This window comes from Ustilaginoidea virens, chromosome 1, assembly GCF_000687475.1.
Source record: "Ustilaginoidea virens chromosome 1, complete sequence".
NCBI lineage: Eukaryota > Fungi > Ascomycota > Sordariomycetes > Hypocreales > Clavicipitaceae > Ustilaginoidea > Ustilaginoidea virens.
This window is the reverse complement of record NC_057316.1, coordinates 7,350,201-7,364,869: the sequence shown is the minus strand read 5'-3', so window position 1 is coordinate 7,364,869 and position 14,669 is coordinate 7,350,201. Positions and strand designations below refer to the sequence as shown.

Genomic DNA, 14,669 nt, shown 5'->3' with positions numbered 1-14,669 from the left:
AGGATCCGGAAAATAGTGGCTTTTACAGCAAAATAAAGATAATAGTTGATCTTAAGGCTGGGCCATAAGGTAAGGGATAAAAATGAGGTTTTTTGTTGTGATATTTACGCAATTGCTACCATGTCAGAATGCACAGGGAAAATGCGATAATGCTTGATTGAAGGAACTAAGTCTTCTCTAAGAGACTTGTGTTCCCAGCTATTTATAGTGGGATAGGGGGTACCCCTAAGGGCTTACTGATCTAGGGAGAACTCGGCACATCCGACCTCGGATATGACCGATATCCACATTACAGACAAGCCAATTTCCCTCTAACACTTTTTTACCGTCTTTTCCCTGCCATTTTTACAGTCTTACATAATTTACTGCATTTTTACTGCCTTTTTACTGTCTTATTTTACCTTCTTTTACTGCCGTGTTTTACCGCCTTTTACTGCCTTTTTTACCGCCTTTTACTGCCTTTTTTACCGCCTTTTTATTGCCTTTTTTACCGCCTTTTTACTGCCTTTTTTTACCGCCTTAATACTACCTTCTTTTTACTTAAATATTTTAATATGATGTATTTTTTATTATTCCCCTCTGGGGGCCCTCCGGGGGCCCTGCCGGGGGCCGCCTGCGGCGGGCTTTTTCGCCTGCAGCGGGCCTCTGCTTAGAAAGCATGGCAGAATTACGCTTTTCACCGCCTTTTACATAGCAGAACCTCACCGCCTAATTTCCGTACTTTTACGTTCTTTACACTTTTTTTAAGGGAAGCAGTACATTATAGTACTTTGCCGACTTGATTGACCAATATCCGCTCGAATTAAGAATTCTAAAATGTTTTTTAACGAATCACTAAGCAGGTAGTGGAGATGTCTCTATAGGACGGCCTCACTATATTAAAGAGGGAAAGCGGGAAAGAGCTACGCCCTTCCTGCCTTGCCTTCCGATTTCTTCGCAAATCTCCAGGCAAAGCTCCGCTTTCCCTGATTAGCACCTATTTTTGCTGTCTGCGACGTTTAGGGCATAAAAGGCTAATAATCTAACTAAACAGGTCAATAACTACAAGATAGACCATCACAACGGTTGAATGCAACGATTGAGACAACCGATAATATATATACCAGGATACTCCGTAGATAACTCGGTCCGCTGAATCGCAATGCGATGCACTGCCGCAATCTGGCGGGTGTCCCACCTAAACACGACATCGATGTGGCTTTCGTTCTCACCAAGGGAAATGTCAGCCACTTGAAGAAAACCATAGAGCCTAGTGGACAGTACTGGCAGAGCGCTGTCGGAAAGTTCAGCGGCCGGTGCTATATCTGCATCTTAGAGCTCTACAGAATCGGTAAGTATGTGATAGATAATAGCGAAATAGTACTTACTTATTCAGGTAATCTTAAGCCGCAAGGTCTGAAGTAATGTCTTTTTAGGTTTAAAGACGTAGCGACTAGAGAACGCGCAGGAATTTCGCAAGCAGTACCTCCTCTGGCATATCTTGGAGGCGTGCAGCGAGCTCAGTGTACTGGGAATCTACATTGGCGGGGTGGCTGTTCCTATTGATCAGCTCCGTGACCGTTCTGGACTGGCGGAGGAGTCGAGAATGCTCAGTGAGGCGATTATTGGCGTGTCCACCGCGGTGGTGTTGTGGTAGACGTGGCAGGCATAGTATCCGGCCGCAGAAGCAGTGGCGGCCGCGGCAGCCTTTGCGAAGTTGCCAGTCTGCTGAGAGAACATATCGTTTCAGACAATTTATGCAAGATTCGGAAATCAGTACTGGTTGGTAGTGCGGTGGCTGCGCTCTGAGCACTAAGCTTTATGTGAGGATGGGTATGACTATATGACTCTTTAGAGCTGGGAATAGGAACCGGCGGCCAGAACTGCTCCGTCCGGTTCCACCTACTATGGCGCGGTCGGCAAAAGCCGTTGTTCTTAGGCGCGCCGTGTCGACTTATCGTGAAATAAATACATTGATAATGATGAATGAAGAAGAACTAATTTACAGGCCGGAGGCTTGGCACGGGTCGGAACAACATAAGTCGACGTAGTCGGGATGACTAAATACACGATGTCTAATACGCCGTGACACGGTTCGTACGAAGCAAAGTCCTTGGAGTTGTATGGGCCACCTTCAAAGTGCTCTAGCATGGGAATCCGCCCGCACTGGTGACGCGAATTTTGCAGCTATCAATTAGGTCTACCAGGGTCATCACAATCGGCTCACAACCGGCTTATGTATGCTATTCAGCGCTTTTATCCAGTAGATGACATATCGATAAGGCTACTACAGTTAGGTAAATAGGCAAGCGTGAGTAATATGGGACAGTGATGGCAGGACGCTTAACTATCCGGGTGTCATCGAGAGAATGCTATGAAAAGCAGCGGATACCCGATACCACCCGCGTCTAGCCGTCGTAATCTTTGCTTAGTCATAAGTGCTTCGCCAGTATGGTCCGGAGGATAACTGGAAGGAAGTGGAGAATATTAAAGCGATTGTCCAATAACAGAAAGCAATGTAAATAAAGTGGATGCGCGTTGGCCCTGGCAATCGCAACACAAACAATAAAACTAAACGATTTCAAGTTATTAGCAATAATCGACAACCAACCTCATGCTTCATGCTATAGCTCCACATCGGAACTGAAAAGGCCATGGCAGATAGCAGTGTATCAATGCCTATCCAGCAGTGTCTCAAACCTCGTCGTCAACTATTCGCTGCCACGCGTCAGCAGAAGAACGTTTTCTTTTATCATCCTGGATACCAGGATGGCCACAATCTCCTCCTGAATCTACCGGCGCTAGATGCAGGAGGAATCCATCATGAGACAGCACGAATCGCTTGTGCTATCCTTGCCGCCTGTAGATTTGATGGTTATTTCTCGATGAGTAAAAATGGGTCTAAAATTCCAGACAGACCTGATGATATTCTGCGAGACACGAAATATTATTTTTGTATCGAAGACGGTAAGTTGACCTTGAGATATCTGTGCTATTTGTATAAGGTTTTGCTGATAAACATTGATCGTAGATATCAAGTACCCTATTGTGCCATCATTTGATAACTTCCGATGTCCTGACGAGCTTCCTCAGTCATGGTTAGATGATCTCGCTCCAATCGAACTAGGCATCTATAGAGATGCCCGCGAGCGCGATATCGGGTGCCGTATAACAGGCTCATTTCTGCCTACAGAGATGGCCCATATTATTCCACAAGCGCAGAGCGAGTGGTGGCAGAAAAACCTTATGTATACTTACGTCGCCAACCCCGATGAGAGCTTTGATGCAAAATGTCCGGACAATACGATTCTCCTTCGATGCGACATGCATAAAATGTGGGACGACAACCGATTTGCTATCTTGCCCAAGGCTGGCGAATGGTATACCCATGTGCTTCTCAACAGCACTACTACTGAGCTAGAGCAGGAGTATCACAATCTCCAACTGCAACCCCTGCGAGGTGTGTCACGGCACTTCTTCTTCTGTCGCTTCGCTCTTGCTATTTTTGCCAAGAGCGCATTCCTCAGGCAGCGTATGCGGCGCAAGCTGGTTATCCTCGACCGTTCAGGCTCGTCTAAAGTGCGCGAAATGTCGGTGGACGAGTATAAGGAACTTCTCAATCTTGTTGCCCGCGGGACAAGCAGAAGTACCAGCCCAACAAAACGACAAAGGCGTGATCAATCAGAAAGCAACCCGCCAGACGATACATTTTCCCATGTCGACGTTTTACCCGAGGACGAACTCGAGGACGACGCGGAAGTGGAATTTACAAGAGGACGCTCTCGGAAACGGGCCGGTTCGCCTATACTGCCTGATAACATCAATATGGATTCGAGACTTGATCCTATCAGTCCACCGCCAAAACGATAACGACTTACCGGTACACCTGCTCAACCTCACACTCCGCCTCAATCCATCAGTCCAACTAGATCTTAATAATGCTCCAAAGGTTAGAGGACAAGATATAGCGAATATTGTAATGACAAAGAAAGCAACAGATGCTCACGTGGCCATCGTTCGTTATCTAACGGCGTATAGGTTTGGCCAGTATTACTTATTGGAAGACCACTATTAATCATTACATATCACCACTGTACCAGATTAAAATAACACAAAGTATCAAATACCTATAGATATATAGTTCATACTAATAAATAAGTATCTAGCACTTACATATTCTCCCTTACAAATAATTACGCGATGTATCTCAATATATATAGTACTTGCCAGGTTAAGGTCATAATATTGATATTAGGCTAATATCACTAGAAATATCAGATGTATAAAAATATTTTAAAACCCTGTGCATATAAGTATTTAAAGGATTAGTTATTTCTACCTACATAGTGGGCGGAGACAACGCTTCCTTCCTAAGTCTATTGACTGGATCAAGGACACCGGCTGATCGAAATGGCGTTTTCTGGAACCCACTTCTATGTTCGTTTCAGTCACGCGGACGCTGTCATTTCTCCTGGTGAAGTCGGGTCATTCATCGATTAGTATAAACTCATGCCATTCTGCGGATATCTTGGCATAAATCCGCAGTAATGCTGGTTGTAGATGATTTGGAAACGCGCCGTCGAGCCTATAGGTAGAATACCGCTGCAGTGGTCTATGGCTGCTTTGCCATGCATGCGCGACACTGCTTCAGCGACTTTTGACATGTCATCGAACCGGCTAAAACTTGCCAACCCGCCATGAAGATGCTTTTCCGTGATAGCGATAGACAGCTGGCGATATAACTAAGTTCCGATTCTACATGATAATCCCGGAACAGCCATGCTCGATCGTTTGAGCTCTTCTGTGAAAGTTTTTGTTGACCAAGACCCACGTCTTGATAGAGGTGCAAAGATCAGACTATTTGCGGAAGTCGTGATGGAAACATTTGCGTAGGATGGCGTACGCGACGGGACGTATGTGCACGAGATATCGATACATTAGTAGAGCAATTGGTGGGGAGAGAAACCTTGCAATGTGGAACTCCTTATTCGTAGTTACTCGCGCTTTATGTGTCAATTACTAGAAAGCATTCTTTCGCTATAGAAACACATGCCTCTAAGCCTTGAAGTCGTGCTAAAGCAATCTATAGTCAGTAGCTCCGATACTTCAGCTGTATGTCGACTGTCTAATTATTAGAACAAAAATCCATTTCAAATGAGCGACATTGGCATCAAGGTATGCTTGTGCGGCTTTAGAGTCCCATATACTTTGATCAGGACCTTGGGACTTACGAAGACGGTCGATCGGAGATGTAAACGCCTTTGTAAGGAGCTCCCAATATGCATCTGATATCCTGTTTGTCGGATCGGTCACAAAGGAGTAGTTCACGGTTGCTGTTGACAATCGATCCCGGATGCTGCTGAAATTAGGATCAAATGACACCCAGTCGTAAATCAACCGCCGACTCTGCTTTTAGTGGCTTGTCCCAAGGCCTATCGGGCTAAGCCACGAAAAATATTCATAGAGGTATGCATTTTCGTCCTACGAAAGTACCTCACCGTCGTCGTTCCAGTGAAAAAGATATCCCGGACCCTTAGTTCGATGAGCATTTGTAGTTAACCGTAAAGCGGTCTCTCGGAGAGGCCAATGTGTGCGTGGGTGAACCCTGGCACCATTCTCTCTAGAAAGACTAGGCGTGTACAGTATATCAACCTGGACAAGACGGGCGGGAATTGGTGAGGACGTAAAAACTCATCGCCCCTCCGTCTCGATAGAAGACCACGAACAGCACTAAAGTAGACGAGTAGAGACGAGCTGGCTCTTCCATCTTTAAAGTGTTCGGTAGCCGCATAATAGCGGAAACAACGTACGATATCTCTGAGAGAATCCTCATGCCTCTGGAAGCTTGACTCGAGGCTTGCTCCTTAACTATTACGCCGTCCTCATTCTCGAAGGGCATGTTAAGCCCCTCGTATTATCCTTATCATCCTCGTCATCATCTGTACTTTCAAAATCGCTCTCATTATCGTACTCTTTAAAGTCGTCCTCATAATAACATCGATGCACAGTGTCTTGTCCCGGTGGTCGTTGGGTGCCAGGCGGAATCGAACCAAAGCTGTCAGCATCCTGCGTTGACGCTGCGACAATGCGCCCCATTTATTGACCAGGCTATGGTGGGAGACAACTGCAGAACTTCAAACCAGAAGGAAATACAATGCTTGAACTCGCTTTTTTACTGTCGTTTAGAGACTTGCCTCTTGATAACCTCGAATGGCGCCTTGTATGGGCGAACTGGAAACCTGCCTCGGAGTCATCTGCGCACACTGATATCAGTATATCTCTCCGTCTCTTCGCAACGGTCAAATAAGCGTTAGTGCTGCTGCAATCGAGATAAGTTTATATTAGACCTCGGCCTCACTGGTCAATTCCTGTCCATCATGAACCCCTAGCCTTAAAGGCTGATCATGTTTCAAGGGTAATCCTATTAGCGTGACTAGTATATCACTGCGCGCCGCACCGAAGGCCTCCTCGCAACGAGTGCGACGCATCCAATTTTTCAATAACTCTTTTGGGGGCGCATCATCACTTGAAGCCGAGATATTTAGTTGCTTTGATAACAACTTGCCCTCCTCCGAGAGTAGTTCTTGTGAAAAGTCCCAGATCGAACAGGCGTTGCCTGTAAAAATAAATTACGTCTCAAACTTCGTTGCCGCGTCTAGTGATCGTCTATAGACACAATCCAGATCGGAGTATGTCGTTTCCTTTCCAGCTTTTAAAAGGTAAGGCTTTCTTCAATAGGATCCCGGAGCCAATGCTTTTGTTTCGCGCCAATTCTCGAGATTTCCTATCTATGTGACTTAATAGGAACAACACCTTATAACTTCCAAATCGTAGCTTGCAGTGCTTGCAGGCTGAGCCGCGTTGCAATAGTAGAAATGGACGCAGTATAGACCCATCAGATCGTTGTATTAAGATATCAAGGTTAGCAAGTCGCAAGGACTAGGTGAAGTTGTTAATATTTCGACGATCTGACTTAAGTATACTGTGTCTTAAGGCATGTATATAGAGGCTAAGGGACAACTACAAGACCCGGCCCTCGGCACCCATAGATATAACTAGACTGTAGAGAGCCTCCTTTACCGGGCCCTCCTCTTATTCAATACATTCATTCGACGCCTGTTCGCAGTCGCCCTAGAGCCAGTCCTTTACAATTACCTGTAAATTAGATGTTTTGTCTGTTATTACTATTAAAGTAGTCATTATATACCTCATGATATTATCCGCTTTACCTCTATACTATTATTATTACCATTACCTTGCAATCAGGGTTTTAGAGACTGGCGATTCCTCGACTATCCACGCTTAGGAGAGTCATATATATCGTCGTCATAGAACCCAAAAAGTTGATAAATCACCGGCATATTGATCGTGGAATTGATCTGATTTTTGAAGCTCATTTCCCCAACCTAAATAGCCTTTATCTATGTGCCCACTTTGCCCCGTAGGCAACTGCCTTTTTGTTGGACTCTTACTAGACGGTCTTTACACTTTTGGATTTCTTTGCGCCTTCAGTACGGTCCATGCGAATCTAGGAAAGAGGAATTCTAAAGAAGCTGCGTAGATGCCTGGATGAGCTTCTCTGTTGCGAAAGCGCTACTATAACACGCCACCTGGTATGGAATTAAATGAATGCGCTGCAAGAACCACAGGCGATGCATTGGAACTCAATGGCTCGGTTTGAAAAGCCTTGTCACTGTTATTCTGGTCCGTACTTTGAAACTTTACCGCGTTGAGGGAAATGTCTCTTGTCACGATGCCATCTCCTTGTCTTGTACGCAAGGGTAGATCCTTTCTTTAATACTCGTCTGGCTTAGGAGCAAAGAAATTTCCATTCGTCAAACATTCTGTAAATTTCGGGTTACTAACCCTTACCCCGATCACCTTAAACGGTCTAGCACCGTTGGCCTGGCTTGAACCACGTATGTAGTAGGGGCACGTGCGTAGAAGAGGATAACGTCAAGAGACATAAGCTAGGGCCTGCAAGGCTCGAGGGTCAAGTTCGTTCAGGTCCGCCCCTCTTCCGTCTATGACCGTAATCCAATTACGTATGCCAGATGCACTGGCGTACCTCTCAAGATGCAAATGATGAAATAGTGGGGGACGATGGCTTGTACTGTCGATGTCCTTGTCGTCAGCGCTCTTTGGAATAACTAGTCAATCCAGATAGAATACTCTTGTCTGTTAGCTATAGTAATATTACTAGCACTCCCTGCTATTAACTAGCAAGCTAGAATAACCTTAATAATAGCTATTGCAGCTATTGCAGCTATCCCTGCAAATGATTAATAATATTATTATGATTACAAGCGATAAAAACTTTGCCTTTATGCTTGGCAACTATTCCTTTCATAGGAAATATAAGCGACTCCCGCTAGCGCGATATGTCGTGAACAGGGTTTGTAGTGACTTAGATAAGCTTACTTGGATCACGGCGATCATGGCCTATATGACGGATCTTTATTTCATGCGAACTTGCGGGGCAAATATGACACGCCGGGTCGGGAACAATCGGCGGAGCAGCGCCAAAGATTTCTTCGCGTCCTCTTAATTTCCATCGCAATTGCGTTTGCTCAGCCAATATTCGAGGGTGCTGTGTAATTTAGGTCCAGTATTTATTAGCAGTCAGCATATCTAGCTTGCGACTGATGTCGATGGATAAGCCGAGCCCCTGTTGAGGTGCCCCACATCCGCGGGGCTTTTCTGCATGACAGGTTGTTATGATGCTACGGTAGGGTCGCTTACAAAGCGCATGCGCACGTCTCACGCGGGTCTCTTACCTCTGAGCATATGTCTAATGAGCTGTACGAGACAGTTCCTTCGTCATTATTTATGCGTTAGGCACCTATTTCGCCCAATAAGTCCTTTATTGCTATTCATCATTTGTATAGGCAATATGTGATATTTCAGCATTATATAGGGGGCGTTCGTTACTCGCCAACTTCTTACATAGCTAATCCAGGACGTTTCTGTGCACCTCGCTTAACCACCCCCCTACCCCACTTTGTGTGATGACAGGGTATTCGGACGTGCCTAAGCCGACGAGCACGTAAATACATCCTTAGAACTTTAAAAGTGAGGATATATTAGAATAGCTAGTTGTTCAGGAGCCTTGAATATTATAGCTCCGCTTTTTTACTTATTACGTACCTAATTAGATGTATATACCACTCTTGTAGAACCGACCCTAGCCACACATGACCGCAGCATATGTGCCGCATTATTAGCGTTTTTCTTTTTTGCTGCCAATAGTACACGCAAAGTCATCAAGATAATAACAATCGTAAATCGCGGCAATTGCATCTTTTAATTCTATTTATACTTAATTTAAGATAAAGGGGTGAAATAGGGCGTCGGAGTCGTTTTTGAGGCCATTGTGCGGGCAAAAGTCATGATAATGTATGGTGTAGAATATGTTCTGTCTTGGACTTACCGCAGACTTTGCTTAAGAAACGGGGACGACAAGGCTGCAAAAGCTGAAACTTAAGAGCCCCGTGCGAAACTTGTCGGCCTCATCTTCGCAACGCAGGCGAGTCTGGCGATGCGGAGCGCATGGCACCTAATGATGGACGGCTGGACAATACTGACCGGACAGATAAGCAGCTAAAAAAACACGAAGCAACACGTCAATGGACATTCGGGGCCGACTCAGTTCGGCATGAAGTTGTGTTTGCCAAGCAACTGTCTGGAGGCCCTCTTATTCACTACCCATCACGCGGGCACGTCAAATGGACATAAATTCTAAGACGTGCCCCGATAATCTTCAGTCCGGACCATTTAACCGCAAAGAGTCATCCTAAGCGACTCTCAACATTACCTCGAGCAAGTTTAAGACCAGACTCTTGCTTTCTTTTTTCCACCCTATCTGGCAATAGCTTCATTATGCTCATGCGACCTGGCGTCTTATTCTCCCTAGCGGCCACTAGCCAGCTGGTGTTCGCGGCCGTTACGCCCAACCCTACGCCTAAGCTTGCTCCCCTGCTATATGTTAACGGGGTGTCCCTAGGAGATGGGCGAAATAATAGGCCCGACTATCCCTGCGCGCCTGGAACTGACGATGTTCTAACGTGCGCTAAAAAGATTGCCAAAGAATATCCCTCAACGGTGAATGGCAAGACACTAGACCAGAGGACGATAAAGTGGCCGACAGCGTATGCGCCCAATTTTCCGGCAATTAAGGGCGTATCTTTTACCTTTACCCCCCGTATCATCTCCTGCAACCTATCCGCACCAGTTATCACCCACCGGGAAAACCTATTCTACTGCAATAACCCTAAGGGGTGCTCCCAGTCGTTTAAATTCGAAACTACTAAAAGCAACACCGAGTCAATGGGATATAGCATCGGCGTAAAGCTAACGGCGGGGGGCGGCGTGGGCCTCTGGACTACGCAGGTGGAAGTGTCATCCGAGTTCACCAAAGGCTGGCAAATATCTTCCCAGACGGCAACAACGCGCGAGATCATTTACCCTATGGACCAGGGAGATACGTGTGCCGCAACCACAGTGCAGATCCGTGGCGAATGTGAGGCCGAACTCGCCGATGCACTGGTTGTCTATCAAGACCCAAAGGGCGGACCTGGGATACAGTATAAGAATGAGCGCGTCTGGACCTCAGGATTCCTGCATATGTGCGATTGGCCCGTCACTTACAGAATAAAGGGTGTCGATATGGGATCGCTATGCACTTATTTAAAGAAGCGCAGGATTCCATTGGATATGATCATGGGCACTGATTCGTCGGGCCACGAGCCCTGGACCATCGAGGGCTGTATGTTTAGATAAGGGAGGTGGAAATGACGTTCTTGAGGGTCTGATCCACGAAACGTTGCCAACTTTGCGCTTGCAATATTCGGTCGCAAAGTCGGTATAAAGAACGCGCTAGCCCATTTCTATTAGTATAAACACGTAGGAGATTATAGACATGTTCCCACTTTGGTTCTAATGTATTGCTGATGATGATGATATATTACGCAAGTTAGTCGGCCCAGGCTAGCTAACATCTAGTCCCACGGCGATATTAAAGGAAGGAAAAACTGTGCTAGTTACGAACCTAGTTGGGTGAATACGCTCCTACTTACTTACCCCTTCTGCTATGTATTCACTGCTATTGAAAAGAGTAGGTGTCAACCGGCCCCTGGGCTAACTCAATAAATCGCGACTGCCACAAAATCAAGCGTTGGGACCGCGAGTCAATATAAAGGTCAATTGCCCACCGCAGTAGCGGAGCTCGTTCCCCTGTTGCAGTAGCGCAATTGTCACGTTGACTCGGCCAGCGTTCCGAATCGTAAAATTCGACAGTAAGTTATTGACCCGCCCTTATATCTTCTTCAAGACCATAAGTCCCATTATACATGGCGAACCCAAGATTTCTCTAGAATTATAGGTCGGCTATGAGTAACCTCTGGTAAACTTTCAGGTTACGACTTGACGATGATAGATAGGCCCGATAGCCTCTAATAGCATCTCAAATATAACCATGTCACGGCATTTCAAGTCCTTATAACTATAATTGAGGTCATTAACTGCCAGGCCTTAGAGATACTCGTGAGCCTCTCTAATAGTCTAATTAATGCAAGTTCTGCCCCCTCTACTGGGGATAGTTGCGAGGTATGCGAGAAACCTCTTCATAACTCAGATCGTTTTCAAGACATCTATCGTTAGTATAGAGGAGGAAGTAGCTTTCATATCGATGTATTATAACGCCTTACTGATTCTGTCAATATAAGTGTCTAGGTCTATTTGTTCGTAGATGTCCAGATCTTGGTCACTGCTTATGATACGACCCGTAGCAATTTTGCATATCTCTTCTAATTGGTTTCGAAATGGGATTAAAATTGGCGGGTATTTATCTACTGGCCGGATATAGCGGTAAATAGTGCGTAACTATTTGCGGCCAATTTTTTTTTATACGAAGAAGCTATTTACTGCAGCTAGTATTTATCGCAGTGGCATCTGTTGCAGCTAGCATCTTTTGTATGCAGTTATCACTTACTGTAGCTAATGGCTTTTGCAGCATCTTTGTAATGGCATATGTTGTAGTTGGCACGTCTTGTACGGAGTGGTTTCTTACTACAGCTAGATCTGTTGCCGTAAGACCTATTGTGTCCTGCACTTATACATGATTCAAGGTCATATCTAATAATTATATTGTATAATTAGTGAGAAATACGTATCTAGTTAGCTAACTTGATCCAGTAAATCTTGTAGTGGGGCCATTCTTTATTTTTATTTTTTTTTTATTTTCCGATTTTGCCCTATGTACCGACGTGATGTCAGTGCTGGAATACGACCAAGGATTAACCCAGTAATACGTAGGGCGGGCGCGGAGCACGGAGGTACCGGATTATCACAGGTTACGCGTTGTTGTATTACTATGATTGATTATGACTAGCTAAGAGAGAGGAAGAAGGTCAAGGGCTGATGCCGACGATATACCCCTTTTTGTGTGTGCCGCGGTCACGTGTGGTTGTGCGGCTCTGCAACGGTTGTGCATGGACCCAATCGCGTTGCATAGAAACGTGGGACCACATCGATCGTGTGCTCCTAATGTATCACCGACCTTTCCGACAGTCAGCAAACGGTCTATGATGTCTGCGATGAGGTGTCATGGAGTGCCAGTTTACTGTCAAAATGGTTAGTAGTGGTGCCAATTAGTAGAGCTTTGCCGCCTTTATCACACCAGCACACCCTGGCAGTAGCTATTTGTCATAACAGCAGTTATCTATCGCAGCAGACATCTAATATTAGTTCTGGGAGCGGACGCAAAAAATCTCTTCGAATCAGCTAATAATTCTCCCCTTTACCACAGCGTTACGCCACCTTGGACATCGGTGAATTCGGCGGCATCGGATCTAGCCTTAAGCGTCTTCAACTTAGTGTCCGGCTCTCGAAGCTTTCTCGGTGGCTAAGATGCCGAACGAGATGATACTTATAAGATCCCATTACCTGAATATAAAGACCGAACTCTAGGTCCCCAATCTGTCTGTATTAATACCATAGTTGATGGAAAAGTTTAGAAAGATATAGAAGCGCGTGGGCAGTATATTACAAAGAAACATTTTCTAATCCCTAACTATGAGAAATCTGTCAATATCGTCGATTGATAGAAAAGAAATTGTCACAGAAGGGGTCTAACATAAATGGCTCCACTTACTGTAGTTGTCGCACTTTCTATGCGATAGAGATTGAACTTAGAAATGACTAAACTGACTTGACTTTGGCAATATCACTCGCGAAAATGCTTGAAGGGGGTATCCTGATGCCGGAAATTTAGCCAGTACTTTGGGCCTGTCCGCTCTGCTCTATAAATGGACTCATCTCTTGGGCAGGAGCAAATGCTTCCAATGCCGGGCATTTATCACCATTAAACTCCTAACAAGGAGGAAAGCAGGCCAAATGGTCTATGGGATGTGTATTTAAAGTGTCGACTGAAAATGAGCTGAACGTATTTGTTCTTTACCAAGAAATGTTTATTATCGACCTATTATTTCAATCCAAAATGCCATCCATTAGGATTTATGCCTTGAGTACTAACCCCCTTTGGTCTGACTGCTAATAATAAATAATGCATCATTTTAGTCTTCCCATTATGACCTAACTTTCTCAAAAAACGGTCGTAGCCTCACTACGATGATCATTTTCCAACCCCTGGAGTATAGCCACAACCTAAACAAGTCTCTGCCATAGTCAACTTGCATAAATTGTCAAACGTAAGGCCAAGTGCCGATTCGCTCTTCCAGGAGCCCGTATATGGAGGATCATCATAAAGAAGCTTCCCCATTTCCCATCCAAAAGAGTCCGGGTCAGGATAACCCATTACTGCTGCACAGTGTATGCAGAACTGCCTTGCATTCAAGTTCATCTGGTCGCCAATCGCTCCAATCGTTAAAGCTCCCCCAAAGGGCAAAAGCTCTTGTAACTCAATTTCCTCTTTCGCCTTTGTGATGGAAGCCAAAAGCCCTTGGCATTGAGGCATTGCCCAATCCCAAGCGAAGCTAGTGTGAATCAAAACGGCTGCTTGCACAAGCCACCTGGCTTTAATATGCATTGTCGAGTTTGAATAATCAGGTTCAATTAGATGCCTAGCTTTAAGATTAGTTTGCTGGAAGCCTCTTTAAGGTCGAGATGCTCTGTCTTACACTATGCGGTTGAAGTCTGGTGATTTGCCGTCTTTTACTGTGCGGGAATCTGCAGCATCAAGGGTTGTTGCGAGATTTTGCGATGGGCTGTATATACCTTTACTTGTATACAATGCATACTTTTTTTTTCTTCCTTGCCCAGCATTTATATAACATAGCTACGCAATCATCCAGCCCGTTCAGTCGAAGAACTTAGTATGCCATATGGCACTTGTTCTACTTTCAATAAGCCGATCACAGTTACAGGTTGTCTCCATTTTCCTGAGTCAGCAAGCGTGTTTCATAGGATCCAAAGAGTAGCTGGAGTAATATTAGGTGGACACCTGTGGTGGCGGGACTTAGTAATTTCGCTAGAAATCGGCACCTACATCGCGATTCTTCGAATGATTTTTCTTAACCAAATATCCGATATCCAACAAGGACCGGATACTGAGTGCCACTCTTGAAATATCCTCTGCCTGCATTTAGTCACAATAGGGGAGAATCTTGCAGATTACATAGAGGTAGCGCGTCTCCAGGGCATGTGCATACAGCAAAGCGTTGCAGCAGATTTTC

At 45.2% G+C, this 14,669-nt stretch overlaps 4 protein-coding genes across 4 annotated transcripts; 3 read left to right on the top strand and 1 right to left on the bottom strand.

Moving 5' to 3' along the window:
* Window positions 1–1,146: 1,146 nt before the first annotated feature.
* UV8b_01769 (uncharacterized protein) lies at window positions 1,147–1,429 on the top strand (the record flags this gene model as incomplete). Its single annotated transcript, XM_043139267.1, has 2 exons — window positions 1,147–1,330; window positions 1,416–1,429. The coding sequence occupies 2 exons, from the start codon at window positions 1,147–1,149 to the stop codon at window positions 1,427–1,429; spliced, it is 198 nt and encodes a 65-aa protein (XP_042995201.1).
* A 116-nt stretch (window positions 1,430–1,545) lies between these two features.
* UV8b_01768 (uncharacterized protein) lies at window positions 1,546–1,719 on the bottom strand (the record flags this gene model as incomplete). Its single annotated transcript, XM_043139266.1, has 1 exon — window positions 1,546–1,719. One exon carries the CDS (start codon window positions 1,717–1,719, stop codon window positions 1,546–1,548), a length of 174 nt encoding a protein of 57 aa, XP_042995200.1.
* Window positions 1,720–2,633: 914 nt separating this feature from the next.
* UV8b_01767 (uncharacterized protein) lies at window positions 2,634–3,849 on the top strand (the record flags this gene model as incomplete). Its single annotated transcript, XM_043139265.1, has 2 exons — window positions 2,634–2,946; window positions 3,011–3,849. The coding sequence occupies 2 exons, from the start codon at window positions 2,634–2,636 to the stop codon at window positions 3,847–3,849; spliced, it is 1,152 nt and encodes a 383-aa protein (XP_042995199.1).
* A 6,456-nt stretch (window positions 3,850–10,305) lies between these two features.
* Window positions 10,306–10,758, top strand: UV8b_01766 (uncharacterized protein; the record flags this gene model as incomplete). The annotated part of the gene is made up of 1 exon (XM_043139264.1): window positions 10,306–10,758. The coding sequence occupies one exon, from the start codon at window positions 10,306–10,308 to the stop codon at window positions 10,756–10,758; it is 453 nt and encodes a 150-aa protein (XP_042995198.1).
* Between the last annotated feature and the right edge of the window lie 3,911 nt (window positions 10,759–14,669).